Source organism: Pygocentrus nattereri, chromosome 4 (assembly GCF_015220715.1).
Source record: "Pygocentrus nattereri isolate fPygNat1 chromosome 4, fPygNat1.pri, whole genome shotgun sequence".
Classification (NCBI taxonomy): domain Eukaryota; kingdom Metazoa; phylum Chordata; class Actinopteri; order Characiformes; family Serrasalmidae; genus Pygocentrus; species Pygocentrus nattereri.
Genome location: NC_051214.1, coordinates 27,532,991 through 27,553,342, shown reverse-complemented (window position 1 = coordinate 27,553,342; position 20,352 = coordinate 27,532,991). Strand labels below are relative to the sequence as shown.

Genomic DNA, 20,352 nt, shown 5'->3' with positions numbered 1-20,352 from the left:
ACTATTTTGCCTTATAGCACCCTGCATGTACTCCTCCACTATGAATGTATTTTTTTTAACAAAAGGCCCAAACCCTCTCTCAGTGATGCCAAAGCAGCATTTCAGGCACCAAAAAGCATATTTGTAACGATTTATGTAAAAACTCGCTTTGAATTAGCCCAAACTCTTCAGACGCCTGGTTCCTACCAACCATGAGGTGAACAATTCTGACTCTCAAAGTATTTCTAGAATGAAGCATTTCACATCAAACCACTCTGAATGGCTTTGTTTACATCTTAAGCGTTTCATCATGCAGCAGTGCTGAAAGAACAGTGACATTAACCTTTAAGTCACTGTTTCTCAACATGGTCTTAGGCCCACGGACCTGTACTTTTTAGTGTTTTCTGCCCCTAATGCATCTGATCCAACTAATCCGCTCATTAACAGAGCATTCTTGAGTTAAAACGAATGCGTTAAAGCAGGAAAAGCACTAAACTGTGCAGGACGGCGGGCCTCCAGGACCAGGTCAGACAAACACGGCTCTAAACAAACCAGGCGGCATCACGTGACTCGCTCCTAAACGTCAGAGCGCCGTGTCACGTGACTCGCTGTTGTCCTAGTGTGTCCGGAAATGGCTAGAAACGAGGAGAAACAGCTTGGAAAATTAAATCGGTTATGGCTTCAGAAAGAAAGAGATGGTACGTTTTGTTTAAAAACGAAGTCCCATCTTTTCTTTTCATCTGAAATGCATGTTTGACCAGTAGTTTATTTCGAGTTAGCTAGCGTTAGCAGCCCAACATTAGCATGCATGTCTGCTACAACAGCACCGGGGTCTTCAGTGTGGGGTCACCGGGGGGGGAAGCTGCTTAACGATGTTGAGTTGTCTCTCTTTAATTCTAGAAGGTCGCATTCAAGACATTAACGAAGCAAGACCAAAGCTCGTGAGTAATTCATTTAATGACACTTCTTATAGTTGCTACATCGCAGCGAGCCGGCTCGCCGCTTAGCACCGCACCACGTACTAGAATCACGGTGAACGGTTCGGTTGTTGACGCGTGGATTAACGTTACACCGCGCACTCTCTTGTAGGCGACGTTGAATTCTGTCGCAGCCGTGAAGAAGTGGATACCAAGCATCAAGAATGAGATCGAGTACTACCTGCAGGTATCACTACAACAGCTTTCCTATGGTCCTCTGCGCATGTGCTGTTCTTGGCTTTAGAAGTGAAGCAGATTCAGAGCAGTTTATACCATCTTCCGTCGCACGCTCGTCATTCAGTTGCTGGTGTTCAAGGGAAATTAGGTCAGATTTTTGCTGGGGTCAGCATCACTCGGTGTCTAAAAGGGCAAGTCTGGCAGTAAACACCGTTTGCTTGAGTTAGCAAATTAGCGCTTACATTGCCATCTTAACCCTCCTATCGTCCTCAAATATAATAACAAATTTGGTCCTTGTGGTCAATCTGACCCCAGGGATATTTACCTCCACAAAATGATTTACAGAATATTGTTGACCACGTTTTTGTGACAGGCACTTTGTTTATTAGTTGAATACATAAATAACCCCTTGAAAATCAGTGAGTTGACCTGTGCTCTAGCGCCACCATCAGGCCAAACCTTTAAATTAGAATTAATTTATCTTGAATTTTTTCATACCAATCTTCTCAAATTTACTTCTCAACATTAATGACCACAAGTCTTGTTTTGGTGATGGTGGATAGGACCTTTACTGTAGCGCCACCATCAGAAAAACTTTCAGGTTGAGCATTTGTGAGACAGAAACTGGATAATGTCAGATACTAGTGAAAACATGGAATAGGTTTTTATGCCCACAGTAAACTTTGTGAACATGATAGTAGTCAAAACATGAAACAGTTCTTTATGCCCACAGTGAAGCTGTTAGTCTGCACTACTGTACACAGGATGTGCAGAGTGTATGTGCACGCTCCTTGCAGACATACTTTTTGCATTTTGAACAGGTTATGCTGGTCTTACAATCGTTTCAGGTCGGACAAACCTGACACCTGCCAAGTTTCATGCTTGCAGTTTGTGCCATTGAAGGAGTTGGGGTATTTTTCTCTGTCTGTAGGTCCCTCACAATAGCCGCAGCAACTGTCGATGGTCTTGGAAGGCACTGTCTTCTCTCAATCTGAGGCTTCACCAGTTGATTACCAAGCTGCTCCAAGAAAAGCCTCCTACGGCTCAGTTTTCCCCTGTTCCAGTCCTTGTTTATCTCACACCATATCACAAAAGCATTGTATGCACTCACATCAATGATGTGGAAGAAGATGACAAGGGGCCAACGAGCAGTCATGCGCCGACAGCTGTATGTGGCTGTGACCTTGTCCAGATTGTCCAGCACCATTTGTGGTTTTTTGTCTTCTCTGCTGCTCAGGGCAGCATCTTTGTGCATGGTGCTGAGCAGCAGGACATTTTTCCCTTTCTTGGGGCAATATGAGACCAGAGTTGCTTTATCAGTGAAGGCAAACACAGAAGATGTTACCTTCCTGTTCTTGACAGCAAGAAGATCAGAGGGAAGCTCAGGTTTATTCTTTCTCACTGTCCCCAACATTGTAACCTTCCTTTTGAGAAGTTCCTCAACCAGGGAGTAAGACGTGAAAAAATGATCACTCGTAATGTTATGCCCATGCAGTCATATCAAGCACAACCCTTGTGCCCTGATTTTCTTTCTGATGCTTCGCCAGGAGATTTGCCTGTGTACACCTGCATATTCCAGGCTAAGCTGGACTGTGCATCACATACTGCCCATATTTTGATGCAGGTTTGCTAGGCATATACTGTCTGAATGGACAGCGCCCACGAAACGCAACCAAGCACTTATCGACAGGCACATGATGGCCTGGATTAAAAAAGCAGGGGTAAAAGCTGCACCCACTTGTCCCATACATCCCTTATTGCCGCAAGTTTGTCACGTTCCCATCATCCCTACCTTGTTTGTTTGTCATCAAAGCGTATGACACAAGACAAAATATGGAATGTCTTCAAAGACATGGTGACTGGGAATATTGCTCTTCCAGTCTCAGCATTCCAAAGGCTTGCTGTTGCTTCACCTTTTGACTTGTAAACTCCTGCCAAAATTAGCAAGCCAATGTAGGCTTCCAAGTCAACTACATCCAGGTCTTTCCAACTGTCCCCATATACACACTTCCCCTCTAAATTTGTCATCCCAAGTCATACCCTGCTGTTTCAGTGGGGAATGGGACCATAGTATCTTTCCATTTTTGGAAGAGATCATGTCTGCAGGTGGTTGAGGGACAACAGGAGGGTCAACACTCTCATTCTAATCAGATGAGAATTCCTCAAAATCAGGGTCCTCCTGAACACAGTCCTCTGTGTCAGAGACAATCTCCTCTAAGTCACTTTCACTGTCCAAGAGCTGTTCCAAAACATCTTTGACAGTAAGCCTTTTCCCAGAAGACATTTTCAAAGAGACAGCATGCAGATTGCAGTATATTCAGAGCACACTGAGGAATGATTTGGATAGAGGACTGAGATGCAAGCTTTTATATTTGCTCCTCCCTGATTTTGCATGAACTACTAATGTCCTTGCGGGAATACCCCGCCCTCCACAGTGCGGGAAAAACAGTTCTACTTTGATAGTTGTGAGTTCAGAAGGTCACACACACACATTCATGCCCATGGTGCGTGAAGTATCAAATAGAACAAAATATATCAACTCAAATGTATCAACTGCACCTGCAGGTGTGGTCATGTTAGGTCACACACACTGACAGACAAGTTTTAACAGCTAAAACAGCTTGGGGTCAGATTGACCCCTGAGGACGACCAGTGCGTGTTCAGCACATTGAAAAAATATCATCATGACAATTTTATGCTTTATCAGTTGTCCCCATCAAATTAGGAAAAGTCATGAAATATGACGCAAAAGAAAAAAAGTCAACTACTATTTTTTGAATGATATTGAATGGGGTCAAATTGACCCCAAGGACAATAGGAGATTGATAGTCAAATACAAAATTTGTCGCTGATGCAATCCATTTGTGTTATCTTGGGTTACATTTCTACACGCTTATTTAAATCATGCCTAACTGTGCCTTTCGAGGGTCCTCCCTGTGTTGCTGAACGATGGCTCTGATATGTACGATTATCCCATAACGTGGCGAAAATCGTGGCAGGAAACCAAAGATAAGTAAGATAAGGATGGGGAAGTGGGCAAGGCAAGTTTATTTATATTCATCTTTAGTACTCTGCAGTCATTCAAAGTGCTTTACAAGTGAGAAGATACAGAGATGATTCAAATAAAACTGTAAAAATATGTATTATTAGACTCCACACCGGTCCAACAATTTGTCCTACCCATCGAGTGGCCCTACAGAGCATGCGCACATCATTACTATAGTGTAGTAACTTGGGGTTTAAAACGCTATTTTTTTTAATCGTTTTTTTATGTTCATTCAGTACAGACTCAGCTTAATGTTATTACTTTTTCCTTGATAAGGTGATTTATGCAATAAAATTTAATGCTGGTAAAGTTTTCTGATAAGGAGATTCAGGCTTACAAATTATCCTACCTATAGATTTCAGTGCTGGTAGTATGTTCTGATTGGCCATCAAAATATTGTACCTACAGTTTTATTGTAGAGCACTACCTTAAATATGTGGTGCAGAAGGACATTTCAAGAAAGTAGCACAATTCATCAGAACACCGGCAGCAGACTGCAGCGCTGAGCAGAACGCTCTATCAAGAGCTGTTTTCCCAACTTCTGCTATCGGTGGAATAAACCGGATGATTTTTTTGAGAATTGTGAATGCCAGGCGTCTCGTTGTTGAATTCCAGAGGTAACCAGTATTATGCAGCAAAAAATTAAACTGATGTACAGGCCCACAGACCACTAGAGGGTGCTTCACGGCCCCACAGGTTGATCTAGACTTCTGACACCATTTCTGTCCTCCTCCATCTTTCTGTCTTATACCTATAGCAGTCCCAGCTATCCCACTACCCGGAGAGGAAGATAGCAGAGTTCCACCAGCAAATTGAGCAGCTGGAAAAAGAATACAAGCGATACCTCAACAAACTGCGCTCCCTGGACCCCACCTGCAAACATAAGCCCTGGACTCCTAGAGCATACTCAAAGAGAAGGCAAGACTCTGACAGTGGTCAACGCACTGGTTAGTCCTTCCAATATGTAGCCAAGCATATCACGTTTAGGGTGACAGATTAAAGGTAAAAACCTGAAAAGTGGAGAAGCTTCCAAACAGGTGTACTGCATGATTGTACTATAATTATGTACTATAAAAACTATTATGTACTATAATTCTGAGTAATGTGGATACAGAGAAGACAATCTCAGTGACTTCGATAGAGCTCTCAGTATCGGGGCACTGATGGCAGAGCATCTACTTCCTTTAGTGACTGAAAATGTTAATGCAAGACATCAAGCTGTGTCAGCAACAATAGTTTGGCAATTAAATATTGAAGGATGTTGTAGTAGTGTATGGAGTCAAATTAGGGTCTTTAATGGTGATGAGAAAAAAAATATAGCGCAAATATAAGATTAGCATTTTGCATTATACGTTCCTATTTTGTTTCTGCAATACTTTCCCTCTTTTGCGTTTCTTTCTTTTGTTTGCGCGTCACACTGCTTTTCTTTGCATCTCGCATTTTACGTTCATAATTTTTTTTCGCGCTTCTCTCTTTTCTTTGCTCCGGTTTTACCCTCTGTGTGGGGGCGGGGAAAGAGGCGTGGCCAAGAGCGAAAGGCGTGTCGTGAACGTTCCGCATCATCAGTTGGAGCCACTGTCACACAGTGCGGCAATTCGGTTTACTGGTATCATGGCAGACGGTCGCCCAGCTGGACCACAGGTATATACACTTTATAGATGGATGGTAATAATCGCTGTGCTAGCCATGGTTGAGGAGGAGGAGGAACAGGAGAAGGAGGAGGGGGTGGGAGGGGTTGCTGGACCTGACCTCCCTGTTGACTTAAGCTTTTACCGTTTACCAAGATAATATGTTTAAAGAAATACGGTTTGGAATACAGCGGTCGACGCCGTGGGAACCATTTGGCTATATAGTGGAACCGGTATCCATGTTTTCCATGTTAGCTAGCTAGCCTACTCTTCTCACAGCCCTGATCACACTGCACAATTTAGTAAGTGAAAACAAATCTAGCCACCAAATTAGATAATATGTCTATAAAAGTCGATTATTACCATCAATCTATAAAGTGTATATACCTGTGGGCAGACGGTCACCCAGCTGGACATGATACCAGTAAACCGAACGCCTTTCGCTCTTGGCCACGCCTCTTTCCCCGCCCCCACACAGAGGGTAAAACCGGAGCAAAGAAAAGAGAGAAGCGCGAAAAAAAATTATGAACGTAAAATGCAAGACGCAAAGAAAAGCAGTGTGACACGCAAACAAAAGAAAGAAACGCAAAAGAGGGAAAGTATTGCAAAAAAAAAGCAGCAACATAAAATGTGAAACACAAAGAAAAGCAGTGTGACGCGCAAACAAAAGAAAGAAACGCAAAAGAGGGAAAGTATTGCAGAAACAAAATAGGAACGTAAAATGCTAGTCTTATATTTGCGATATTTTTTTTTTCTCGTCACCATTAAAGACCCTAATTTGACTCCATAGTAGTGCAGTACATAAACCACTCATTACAAAGATGAACACACATCTGAGAATTCAGTAGTGCAAGAATTATAGGCACTGGTTTTACAGCAATGTGGAAAAAAGCGATGTGGTCAGATGAGTCATCCTTCGCCATATTCCTGATAAGTGGGCGAGTGCATGCAAGTGTGGTGTGACACAGGCCTGAACGCCTGATGCATACAATGAGATGGTCTGGTTGCTCTCTGAGGGGTGTTTTGCTGGCATGGTTTTGGTCCTCATCTACAGTGGCTGAGAGGACCCAAACAACTGCAAATAAAAAATGGGCTGCAAACGCAGATTAAACTCACCAATGTGACAGCATAAGCTACGCATTTTACAAACGCTCTGCAAAATAATAAACTGCTCTGCAAATTCAGAAAACACCTCAAACACATCTAAATGATGGACATTAATGCTACGTTACACAGTCATGCTGCAAATGCCGAAAACACTTCCAACCTCAGAAATGCTACAAAACAAAACAACACAACAGAAATGTTTTCGAAGGACGATCAAAGGGGATGGAGCCATTCAAACTTTTGAATTCTATGTAGCATAAATATTCAGATGAGGAAATGTAATGAATCAACAAAGGTGCTGATCAAACTGGACACAAATGCAGCAAAACATTAATCAGTAAAAGTAAGAGCTTTTATTTGAGCAGATAACTGATGTCACTGCATTGTGATGGGAATTAGCTGTGCTGTAATATTTAAATAGCAATAACTACCACAGTACAGCTGAGACATACACTCACCGGCCACTTTATTAGGTATTGCTAGTAAAAGGTTGGACCCCCTTTTGCCTTCAGAACTGCCTTAATTCTTCATGGTGAATTTTCAAAAAGGTTTTGGAAACGTTCCTCAGCGATTTTGGTCCATATTGACATGATAGCATCACGCAGTAGCTGCAGATTTGTCGGCTGCACATCTATGATGTGAATCTCCCGTCCCACCACATCCCAAAGGCCCTCTGTTGGATTGAGATCTGGTGACCGTGGAGGCTATTGGAGTACAGTGAACTCATTGTCATGTTCAAGAAACCAGTTTGAGATGATATGAGCTTTGACATGGTTTGACATGGTGCATTATCCTGTTGAAAGTAGCCATCAGAAGGTGGGTACACCGTGGTCATAAAGGGATGGACATGGTCAGCAACAATACTCGGGTAAGCTGCGGCATTTAAACAATGCTCAGTTGGTAATACGGGGCCCAAAGTGTGCCAAGAAAATATCCCCCACACCATTACACCACCACCACCAGCCAGAACCATTGATACAACACCGGATGGAGCCATGCTTTCATGTTGTTTACACCAAATTCTTACCGCACCATCTGAATGTTGCAGCTGAAATCGAGACTCGTCAGACCAGGCAACATTTTTCCAATCTTCAATTGTCCAATTTCGGTGAGCCCATGTGAATTGTAATCTGTTTCCTGTTCTTAGCTGACAGGACTGGCACCCAGTGTGGTCTTCCGCTGCTGTAGCCCATCTTCTTCAAGGTTCGACGTGTTGTGCATTCAGAGATGGTATTCTGCATTCCTTGGTTGTAACAAGCGGTTATTTGAGTTACTGTTGCCTTTCTTTCATCTGGAACCAGTCTGCCCATTCTCCTCTGACCTCTCACATCAACAAGGCATTTTCGTCCACACAACTGCCGCTCACTGGATATTTCCTCTTTTTCTGACCATTCTCTGTAAACCCTAGAGATGGTTGTGTGTGAAAATCCCAGTAGATCAGCAGTTTCTGAAATACTCAAACGAGTCCATCTGGCACCAACAACCACGCCACGTTCAAAGTCTCTTAAATCCCCTTTCTTCCCCATTCTGATGCTCGGTTTGCACTTCAGCAAGTTGTCTTGACCACCTCTACATGCCTAAATGCATTGAATTGTGGCCATGTGATTGGCTGATTAGCTATTTGTGTTAACAAGCAATTGAACAGTTAACCATGAACGTACTGTGATGCGAGTCTCTGTGTCAACTTCTCGCAGCTGCTTTCTATTACCAATATCCCCTTTGAAAGTCTTCTACAAACATTTCCGTTGTTTTGTGTCTCATATCTGTTTGTGTTATGACTGACTTTGCAGCGTTTCTGAAGTTGCATGTATTTTCTGTACTTGCAGCATGTTTGTGAAATGTAGTTCAGGTGCAGTCATGTTGAAAGTGTTTGCTGAATTAGCATCACATTAACGAGTTTGCAAAGCGTGTTTAATTGTAGAGCCTTGTCAGCTACCATATGCGTCTTTTTAAAAGTCAAAGTTAAAAATAGAAAAATTATTCTGACTGACCACTTTCATTATGAAAAATATTTCTCCTGATGGGAATATTCACTTCCAGTATGACTTCTTTGTGGTCCTCATCCACAGGGCACAAGTTGTTACTCAATGGGTTGATGAGTGTAGAAATATTATAAATCATGACTTTGCAGTCTCCAAATTTTAACCCATTTGAAGACTTATGGGATACTTTGGACAAGATGATCATCAAAACACTAATTGTATCTTTTGGGAGTATCTTTTGGAAGAATAGTGTTTCAGTACGGTTCCAGAGACAAGTAGGGTAAGTTTTTATGGTGGTCCAGCACTTTACTAAGACACTTTGTTTTCCCTCTTCAGTTTGTCACCCATCTATATATTGATGTGCTAAACTAAAGGTCTTCAACTTGTGATGTGGATTTTGTAATGAGTGCTAGGTATGAACAGTTACATCAACAGTTCAGTTAACTACCAGTAATTTCAAAATCCAGAACCGCAAACTCAAGATGGCAAGTTGAAGGCCTCTTCTCTAAACAGTGCACAATCTAAGTTCTGAATCTTTTTTCACAGCCAAAAGGCTCCATATCCCTGATTCCTGTAGTCAAGCCAGTCCAGCAGAAGCAGCTACAACATCTACCCTATATAAGCAGGATCTCCTTAACCAGTCAACCCCCAGTGTTGCCCCACCTTCAGATCTTCCAGACCAGGATCTCCCACTATCCTTTGACCGCACTAGACTTGCAGTAGCAGTGGCTGGATCTGGGAGGACGCCATCAGGACAGCTGCAGGATAGGAACACATTGGCTTCTGTGCTGCGCAGTGGCCTACCCAACCTGCACAGCTCCATAGCACCAGCTGGAGGACTTCAAGAGGACCTGGAGACAAAACACCTCCCCTGTACTGAAATAACACAGAATAAGACCAAACATGTGTTGGGATTGGAGTGCTACTCATCTTCAGATGAGGAAACGTAGTGAATCAGCAAAGGTGCTGTTGAAACTGGGACACTGGGACAAGTTTACTGTATGTTTGTTATATGTAATAAACTGGTTTTCTCTGAGTGTCTTTATGGTATTCACAATTAATATCAGAAAACCAACAAAAAAATAACATTTTTGAAAAATTATTATTCTTTCACTTTTGAAGGAGCATTCCACAAATTTGTTAATTTCTGCATAATTAAGTTTTTAACATGTAAAGAAGTCGTTCAGAGAGGTTTGATGTGAAATTCTAAAGAAATTCATCAAATCAGACTGGTTTACAGTTTACAGGTGGTGATAAGGAAACATTTGTTAAATGGCTCTAAAACTACCTCACAGAAAGTTCTTACACAAATTGTTAATGAATACATTGCTTGATGCCTGATTGTTTTTATGATAGTTTTCTGATAAGGCTTTGGCCTGACATGTAGTTTTTAAATAAATTCATGTTCCAGTTACGTGAAGGCAAAATAGCACAATGAACATTTTTCAACATTTATTATTCTATCATTATAAGCTCACTGGTCATTTGGATGGCGAATACCATGGCTGTATTTGTGTTGTACATATCGAGACCCTTGGTTCCCACAGTCTGCTGTAAAGACAATCGGTGTCAGTATATTTTCCCACAATGTATCATTTCACATTGAAATAAACAGAATAACTTTACATACTAACAACCGAATTATGGTAAAAGAATTTAGAAATAGGTCTGACCAGCTAAAGGGAGTGAATTTGAAGCTGAATTAAGATTTCAGACTCCAGATGAGGACAAATAAGCCTAACCAAAAAAAATTACTATCTATTAATCATCATGAACCTTCAGACTATACCTTACAGATATAGGCTTGTCATATAGAATCGATTATGTTCAAGTTTGAAAAAAGTGCATCAAAAGCTCTCTTCTGAGATCACGAATGTGCTTGAAGAGGCTTTAACTGAGTGGGTGTTCTTAAACACAGGAGTTTCGCATTGAGACAAAACGGCTCATTGTGTGGAGAGATTACATAATGCCTCCACCACAGCACTGCTTACTGGCTTATCACGAAGCACAAAGATGCTGACTCAGAGAGAGAGAGAGAGAGAGATCGGTGCTGGTTTGTGTATAAAACACACATTTGCTCCAAAAGTCTGGTTTGCTGCAAGGCAGGGCAGCCCACGTCCAACCCCAATAACTCCTCGTTTTTTTTTTTTTCATTAGCGATGAGAACCGCTTACTGAGCGTCACTTCGGGGAAATGAGACTGTTGCTGATGCTGAGGATGAGGCTGAGGCTTGTTAGAAGAGAAGCAAAGTGTGTGGCTTTAGTTACACACACACACACACACACACACAGAGGGTTTCCCATACCTGTAAGGGGAAACATATCATTGGTCAGAAAAGATTCTTCATGAATGACATTGCGTCATTCTGCTATTATGTACATACGTACGAATTTTACAAAATGGGGATGGTGGTTGCACGTGGGGGTGCTCCGAATATCGCCCAGGCAACCTAATATGTAAATCACAAATTTAGCTGGAATAAAAATATGTCTAATAAACATCTTAAGTGATACTGAATAACGTTTATTCAAAGGGAATGTAAAGAGGGATAATTTCTGTCACCAACTACCCCCCCTAAATCAAGCCTTGCCTATGACTAATGACATTTTATATCTCTTATAAATCAAATTCCACATGGTTAACAACATAATGTCATAATGTCAATGTTGATTCAAAAGGGTTGTGGGACAATACTGGTATAACAATAGCATTCAATTTATATGGGAATGTGAAAGTGAATAGTATAGAATTGCATGTTCTTCATATTTGATATATTTCAGCATTTTGAAACACAAATATTTATTTTTAGAAATTACTCATTTTCACAAAAAGGAGCTAAATTAAATATCAGAGTACACATCTGTTATGATACATTTTATGATTATACAACAGGTAGTTCTGGCCACGCAAGCTGATTAGTTGAGAGGCGTTCTATCCATGCTGTTATTTCACCATAACATCATGTTTTTTCCACAAACACTGTTGGAAAAAAATGGACACTTTTAAGATCACATTAGACAGACAGCCGATTTGGTCAGACTCTGAAGAGGAGACGACACTACATTCCCAAACTGTTATCACCACTGAGCAGCTTTTCAGTCAGCAGCTGTTACAGAAAAACGCCTAAACAACCTGGAATTAGCCAGAAATAAACCCAATACCATTCGACAAACTAAATGGGCTGTAAAATGCTTTACAGACTGGCTGAACAAAACAACATTAACACTGATCTAGCAAAAAAGACAAAACTGAGCTAACCTTGATATTGCTGCAGTTGTGCTGCTCAGTCTGTACTTCAAAAGGCAAGGCTTACAGCAGACTGAGCAGCAAGTGGGTGGAGTTCATTACTCTGATGTAGCAAATCAAATCAAATCTATTTGTATAGCGCTTTTTACAACGGATGTTATCACAAAGCAGCTTCACAGAATTCCAGAAAAGACAGAGTTTTAACAAGAATGTAAAAACCCCTGGTGAGCAAGCCACGGGCGACAGTTGCAAGGAGAAACTCCCTCAGAACTGAGGAACCAGGCTCACCAGGGGGGGGACCCATCCTGGTCAAACTACCTACAAGTGATTATACTACTAATATTAATAGCAGTAGTAGTAGTAGTAGTAATAGCTATGAGTCTATGAAAACATCAGTGTAGGGTGGGCAGCTAGTCCAAGGTAGGTGGCGGTAGGTGGGGCGTGGGCAGCTTGTCTGAAGTGGGTAGCAGGAGGGCTCGACAGTCATTCGTCCTACAGTGTCCGGCCAGACATATGGGCAGTTGTATATTCAGAAAAAAGGCAGGGAGATGGAATTAGTTTTATTCTGTCTATTTGAACGTAAAGCAGGGAATGTGAACATTTACAGAGTGTGGCTAATGACTCCAGCAGATCTGACTATGATAGCTTAACTAAAAGGAGAGAACCAGAAGGACACACAGACATGAGAGCACTCTGAAACAGTTTGGCATCCCTCCGCTCCACCGTCCACAAACCTGACTGACCACGTGCGAGCCGGGACGACAGCACCAGTGTCTCAGTTTACTATAATTCCTTGTGTCCATGGACCCCTGGATCTGCTGCCTTTATCTAAGGGGGAACAATTAACTACAAAAAGCTAAACTGAACAAGTGAGTTTTCAGCCTAGTTTTAGAGATTGAGACTGTGTCTGACTCCCGAACATTTTCTGAAAGATCATTCCAGAGTTTGGGGGCTTTATAAGAAAAAGCTCAACAAGCTGCTTGTTAAGGAACGATAATTTGGCGGAAGGAACTGCCACCATTAAAACATACTAAATGACACATTCACGGCCCATTTTATTCATTTCTTACTTTATTTATTAGCCATTGTGTAAAAGTGATAGAACCCTCAAGGTTGTGTGTTATCACAAATTTTGCAATAACACACTCCCTCTTGTTTCTATTGCTTAAAAATACAACAGACTACACCTTTTAAATTGGGCACTCTTCAAGAGTTCTATTGAAAAATCAGTATTTAGACATGACACGACAACTCAAATAACCAACTGAATGCATAAATGATTGGCTGCATGGGTAAATAGTTCTCTATGATGGAAAAGTAAAATTGTGCTGTATATGGTTCTTTAAAGAACCTTTTAAAATAGGGTACTGTAGCACCAAATGGGATTCCCCTAATGTTACAAGCTATAGATGCCCTTGGTACTATATACAACTACTTTAAAACCATCTTTGCTACAAGTGTCAGCATTCATTACAGATCACTGACAAATACTTTCAAATTAGTAGAATGTTCCGCTGCCATGAACACAACAGTAAAATACAGTATAAGCAGTGAGAAAAATCTTCCATTTCGGTGACATTTCTTACTTGAGACAGAGCACTTTTCACATCAAATCTGCAGGTTTGTCTTAGAGTAAAGGCATGCCAGAGAACTTAAGTGTGTGCTGCAGGTTCATTTGTGGCAGCTACATATGATCTGAATGAGGCCAATCGTGTCAATATAGACGATTTGTGTTTTTTGACACAGCTCAGCGTTGTGGTTGAGCTGCTAACAGAAACTAGACCTAGATGTAGTTATCCAACTAGGCCAAATGCCTCATTTTCGTATCTACAAGGCTGTCTGAAGTGTTTCCATTCATGGAAAACCCAGAATGCTGATAACAGAATGAGAAGGATACCTGCTCATAGGAAACTATTCTTCGAGTACAAGAGTGAGGGGCTTACCAGAACAGACGGAAAAAGTGGTGGTAATGACTGAATTATTTTCAGGGGTGGGGGCGTCCAAAGGCTGGAGGGCTTGGGTTGTAACGGGCAAAGGAGGGCCAAACTTGTACAATGCTTCAATCACTTCCAGATCTGCTCACCAAAAATGACTAAGACAGAGACAAACCAACAGACTGACAGATGGGCAAACGGACACAGACACTGCTCTGACGAAGTTGAGCGGCTTGTTCCCGTAAACTTGTAAGTGTGTGCAGCGTCGGCTATGTTGCAGCAGTGGTACAGGTTAAAGTGATGCCGCTCTCGTCTCTCTAGTCCAAACCACACCACTAACCTCCACCCCCACACCCTCTCAGTTCTCATGTAGACCCCTGAGACTGCAAGTTGCAAGACTGAAAGCATATGCACTCACTCAGTGCGTTTCATGTGGCAGCATCTATTCCTCGGTGGTTGATCTATAGGGTTACTGAAACGTTTATCTGCTACATCATTGTTTACACACAAAAACAACCTCGATGTTTTAAAGTGATGGTAGCGCACATGCTATTTATTCCTCTCAGTATTTAGTGATGCATATTTAGTTCTTAGGATTGACAGCTTGCAGCCTTTGTGTAGCAAATTGAATAGCCTCAGCCTCAATACTCTAAAACTCATTTAGTCATTCTAAACATATGAATACGTTTCGTAAGTCATCCTTGTTCTGTCTCAGAGCATTCTCTATATCAAATCCGCAGATTTGTCATTTTCTTCCTGTTTTCCACTAAAAGTGTGTTGATCTTTTGAACGTGCACTGCGGGTCTTCTGAAGAACTCTTTGTAGGTCACTATGAAACACAATCTCATAAGCCTGTAGGACATCGGAGAGACCCTAAAGCAGAGCACAAATACAAAAATGCAGATTCTGCAGTGCTGGTACTTCAGCAAAAATGAGGAAATTACTGCATTCAAGCACTGCTGCTGAATGTCTAGATTAGATTACACAAACTGATCAAGAGGATGATGGATCAAGAAGAACATCACCCCAAAATGACAATAAGCTGCCAAGTACATAATAAATATGCTTTTACATGACTGACTGCAGTGCATGTAAATGATGTGGACTATGAAAGGAGAAAGGTTTTCCTGTCCATGACGTCACCACCTTCAGAATATATCACACGATCTGCATGCTAAATGTAAAGGGCAGGACATGAGTTCTACAGAGAGACACAGAGAGAGAGAGAGACACTCAGAGAGAAGAAGTAGAACGTGGGAGGACCACATAAGTGTCGACCACATAAAAAGTCCTGGTGACTTCTCAGATATACAGTCAACCTTGGGCAGACTGAGAGCTGTGAGCATGAATAATAACCTTAGTTACCAGTATCCTCCAGTATTCACAGTGGATGCTGCAAGACCTATTCACCAGCAGCATGGTCATCCTCAACTGGCCACTGGGAGGATGGAGCCAACCCTGGTTCCCTGCTGGACCTTTCCTCCTGCCCGTTTTCAGTCCAAGAAAAGGGGCTGTGGAGGACTGACCTCTGCTGCAGGAACTCTTCTGGTTATGGTCCTGCTGATGGTGTTTGCTGCAATGGGACTTGGAGCCTACCAAATCTGGGGCCTGCAGAAAAAGTTGGCACTGCTGGAACAGGTAAGAGACCTCATTCTTAGAAAGAAACCGGTTCTTTAAAGTACCAACAAAACATTCTATGACATCTGTGGTGTGTAAATAGAATGATCTTTAAAGAATATATTATATATATATATATATATATAACATGCTCTCTACAATGGAGAACCTTTTAACCATGGAAAGAACCATCCAATCATTTAAATTGACAAATATATATTATACACAAATATATAACATGCTCTCTACAATGGAGAACCTTTTAACCATGGAAAGAACCATCCAATCATTTAAATCATTTTGTCATGATTCTGTATACAACCAGCTTTACTAGAGCCTTTGAGCTCTTGAACCCCCTCTTTTTGAGGGTATAGTCAGTGTTTTTGAAGATCGCAATACTCTTAAGTGTTTCTTTGACACAGAATAACCTTGGCTGAATTTCTCTTAACGTACCTTCCATTTTGCATTAAATATCTTATTTAAAAAAAAGCACAATAACCACTTGCAATGATTAGACCTGAAATTATTTTATAAAATGGAACAGTTATGAATCCATGATTGACTCCAGCTGAGTGATTAATAAGCAAAAAGGTGAATTCTTTTGAAATCACCAGTAAAACAGGTAAATCTCAAAGAGAACCTTAAACTGACATCTTATTACCCAGTTAATACTAAAATCATTCAGTAACTACTACGAAACTAATATGTAAGTGTGGGTCTATGTATAAGCCCTCTAAGGCATTAAGTTAAACCTATAATTACCAGCAGTGATTCCTAAATTTTGGAAATCTCTCCACAGTTTTGATAGAAGCCAAAATCTTTCCAATAAATGCTTTTTTTTAAAATGAGTTTTTCATCTAATGCATTGTGCACTGAGCCTTTGCATTTTGACATTTACATAAACACGCTTAGACCGGAATCACCTAAAAAAAGATAAAAGGAAAAAAAGGTTGTGGTCACCAGTCCAGCAGTACAGGATATCCTCTACTCAAACCTTAACACAATCACGCATAAGGCTCAAAGTCTTAAGAAGCGAAAGAAAGTGAGCATAAAGGTTCTCTTTAGACACTCTTCTATTCATTTTTACATACATATATAGAACTTCGTGGGAATGTTTCCGGGCGTCAGGCTAAAAATGGGTATGTGTATATATGCATGTGATATCACACGGCACCTATATGAAATTTCCTTCTATTTCTTTCATGGCAGGAAATGCACACACAAACTGAAAGCAATGCACCCGAGAGGCTAGTTGGTGAGTTATTCATCTGTGGTTAGATTGTGCTTATCTTCACTTCATCTGTGTCTGCCCCTAATCAAACAAGCATACAGACATAAATATGGCAACCTGTAAATGCTTCTCTTGACTTTTTCAGGGCACCCAACAGAAAACTTTGATGAGACCAAGCATCCTCAAGCTGCTCATTTGATTGGTAAAAGAAAATCTTCCTTATTTTGTTATAGTGTTAGAGTTATAGTGTGCTGCTCCTCAAATACAGCACAATTACAGCTTGTCCAAGTAACCAAGGCTGAATGTAACACAATGCAGATTGGAAGGCTAGAATTGGGAGGAGTATTAGACTTAAAAAACCTGATTAGAGACAGAATCCATACACATACACAGAGCTTTAATATTCTCCCTCTGTAAGATTAATGGACCATTTCTAGAGTTATAATATTCAAACCACACCAACTTGGCTCTAACATCAACTTGCTGATTACCTGCATCAGGATAAACTGTTGTGGATCATCTTTAGGCATATTATTCAATAACTTCTAGTATTCAGTAGCTATAATCTACTATGAAAGTAACACTCAAATTAAGTCAAGAGAGAGAGGACTGCCCACCAATATCATCATTTTCTTCCTATCCATTCAGGACAATCCCAGGATGGAGTATCGAAGACCTTGAAGTGGGAGTCCAAGCATAGCCGTGCTTTCACAGATGGCATCCTGTACCGTGATGGTGGCCTCCAGGTGAACGAGACAGGCCTCTACTTTGTCTACTCGCGAGTGGAGTTCCTCTCGAACACCTGCCAACGAAGGGACTCTCTCACTCATACAGTGTACATAAAGAGAGATGGTCGGGCACAAACCCTCATGACAGATCGCAGGGAAGGCTTCTGCAGGGATGGGAGCAAGGAGGTGTGGACGGATGGCAGTAATCTTGGCTCCGTTCAACAGCTCAAGCAGGCCGACTGGGTGTTCGTTAACGTGTCCCAGCCTGCACTGCTCAGCAAAAGCCACCACAGTAATTACTTCGGCCTCTTCAGACTCTTCTGAACATGGATGCATGAAGAGATTTGGATGGCCAAACAGAAATCCAAGAATACTGTGTCTGAATGGCTGATTACGCCTTAGTGAACAGATAGGGGTAGGGAATCCACCAAGTACATTTTCAGTCTTCTTCCAGAACCACTCATAACCCACACTCTCTTGAAGACAATGGTGCCAAAAAGGTCCTTATGTGTAATGCTATAGAGCAGTAGAGTAGTCTTAGTGGACCAGTGTCTAGTTTAGTTCAGTAATTTTCCTGGACATTCAGAACATCTTATAGCAGTAATGTCACCAAACTGTGCTGGACTCCGGAACTCCAGGAATTCCAGGAATTGATGACCCATACCACTGAAGAAAAAGCGCTTTTGGTTTTCTAAGGAACCTTTCAACAGAACGGTTTCAACTGAGTCGATTGAAAGGTTATTTAGGGATCCAGAAGTGTCTGTTGAATGTTCAAAGAACCCTTTTTGCCACTTTTCTTTTTAAGAGTATAGTTACCCATGTCAAATTAACCATATACTAACCAGGAAACTGAGGGCGTTCATTTAACATCTGTGACTATGCCACTACATTCCTGCAACCAACTTCATCTTTCAATTTTATTCCATTACCATTTATTCCAAAAAATCTTAATGTCATAGCACACATCATTCCCATCAGTTTAGCTCAGTGAAATATCCTCTGAATGTATTTCAAATCTTCAGCATTTCGAATATCTTTTAGAAAACAATAGCCCTATGAATGTTCAGTGAACACTAATATAAAGTTGCTGTATTTATTTTCATTACTGACATATCCTTTGTATATATAACTGGTCTGGACATTTATCAATATGAATAGTGGTCATATTGACCAATAAGAGAAGAGTTATGCTATATATTTTCCCTCTCAAATAAATTATTGTTTAAAAAAAGTCTGTGTTTCAATCAATACTGAATCAGTATGTAGGACCAATGAGCTGAATATTTCAGTGTCCATCACAAACCAGCTAAAGTATCTGATACTTTAGTATAGTTTGCTAGCACAAACACACAGAAGCTGATGTTGGCAGGTGTGAGTAGGTTGGTGGAGAGTGACAAAGGAAAATATGCTAACCATATTAATTTACATTTTTCCAGGCCTAACCATATAAGCCATGTCTTGCTGCATGACTCATAATCTACTTCAGCCAATTCAGTCTAAATTGAATGGTAGAAAGGCTGTCTTTAAGCCTTTACCCAGGGAATGAATGAATGTCTTTAGGTTCTATGTGAAATACTGAACAGCTGTGGTTTTAAAGAGTCTAGCTGGACCACAAGACGACTTTGCAAAGCTGCAGTTTCATTCCTCATCATTTCTGCAAAGACCCTCATCCTGGCTTCGTCACAAGCCCGCAGATACACACGTTCTGTCGCATTTCTGTGATGGGGTTAAGTGTAACTGACTCAGAACACTTTGTGCTTTTTTCTCAGTTTCCTTCCTGGGTATCGGGGCTCAGAGGTTACACTAGTGTGAAATTTTAGTCTGTTATCTGTGAAGAATAATATTACTCTTCTGTCTTGCTGGTTTCCCAAATGATATTGATGAACCCTTATGCAAGGGCTAAGGCCATAGACTGAGGTAAAAGGGTGTTGCCTTACACACTCACACAAGGTGAGATGCCAGGTGAAATCAGGTATTTGATGAATTTGGGAGATAAATCTCTTAAAAAGACATGACACTGAAACTTTTTATATAGTTCTAGAGTTAAAAGAACATGCAAAACTTGCACTAATAATACATCAGAGTTGTACTATAATTAGAGTAAGCAGAGAGGCAGCTTATATTAGTTCTTGGAACAGGAGCAAAGCCACATTTGGTTTTTTTTATTATTATCAGTAGCTAATCTCTGTTGGTGGTTGCAGCAAAGATTATCTATGCTATATAGAAATAAACATCCGGAAAGTATAGTCATGCAGACTTTCTGGTTGTAGCCTGTTTCTTTTAGACGGTCTGAAATGCCTACTTTTTTTCACACATGCATTCAAGTGTGTGGGACTCAAGGTACCCCTCATCTTCCACTATTCAGTGAGAAGATCAGTGGAAAAACAGGCCACACACACTCACACACAACCCCACAGGAAGTGACCATTGGAGATCCTCAGCCTACTACAGACTTAAAAGTCAATATTTATTTATAGCACAATTTTTTTATGTACTTTCACTTCTCGATGTGGCATAAACAAGATATGACCTATATCAATATGAGTCCAGGTCTTTTCCACAACTTATCACATAAACATTAAAGAAGAGAAATATCTATGCAACACAACCAAACTGAACATGATAAATCAACAGCCTTGATTTCAAACCAACATTTATAGATCAAGATCATCAATACATGAAGAAATAACTTATTCGAGA

At 40.9% G+C, this 20,352-nt stretch overlaps 2 protein-coding genes across 3 annotated transcripts; both read left to right on the top strand.

Moving 5' to 3' along the window:
- The first annotated feature begins 498 nt into the window (after positions 1-498).
- Positions 499-10,521, top strand: si:dkey-86e18.1 (uncharacterized protein LOC557342 homolog). Of its 2 annotated transcripts, XM_017688621.2 has the most exons (5): positions 503-677; positions 880-920; positions 1,069-1,143; positions 4,937-5,126; positions 9,443-9,937. In XM_017688621.2, the coding sequence occupies exons 1-5, from the start codon at positions 611-613 to the stop codon at positions 9,844-9,846; spliced, it is 777 nt and encodes a 258-aa protein (XP_017544110.2). In that variant the 5' UTR covers positions 503-610; the 3' UTR covers positions 9,847-9,937. The 2 variants fall into 2 exon arrangements, with proteins under 2 accessions (XP_037393414.1, XP_017544110.2); XM_037537517.1 differs by lacking the exon at positions 1,069-1,143 and having other exon boundaries at positions 499-677; positions 9,443-10,521.
- A 4,731-nt stretch (positions 10,522-15,252) lies between these two features.
- Positions 15,253-18,869, top strand: faslg (Fas ligand (TNF superfamily, member 6)). The gene is made up of 4 exons (XM_017687655.2): positions 15,253-15,714; positions 16,903-16,948; positions 17,070-17,126; positions 17,573-18,869. The coding sequence occupies exons 1-4, from the start codon at positions 15,271-15,273 to the stop codon at positions 17,974-17,976; spliced, it is 951 nt and encodes a 316-aa protein (XP_017543144.2). The 5' UTR covers positions 15,253-15,270; the 3' UTR covers positions 17,977-18,869.
- Positions 18,870-20,352: the final 1,483 nt, after the last annotated feature.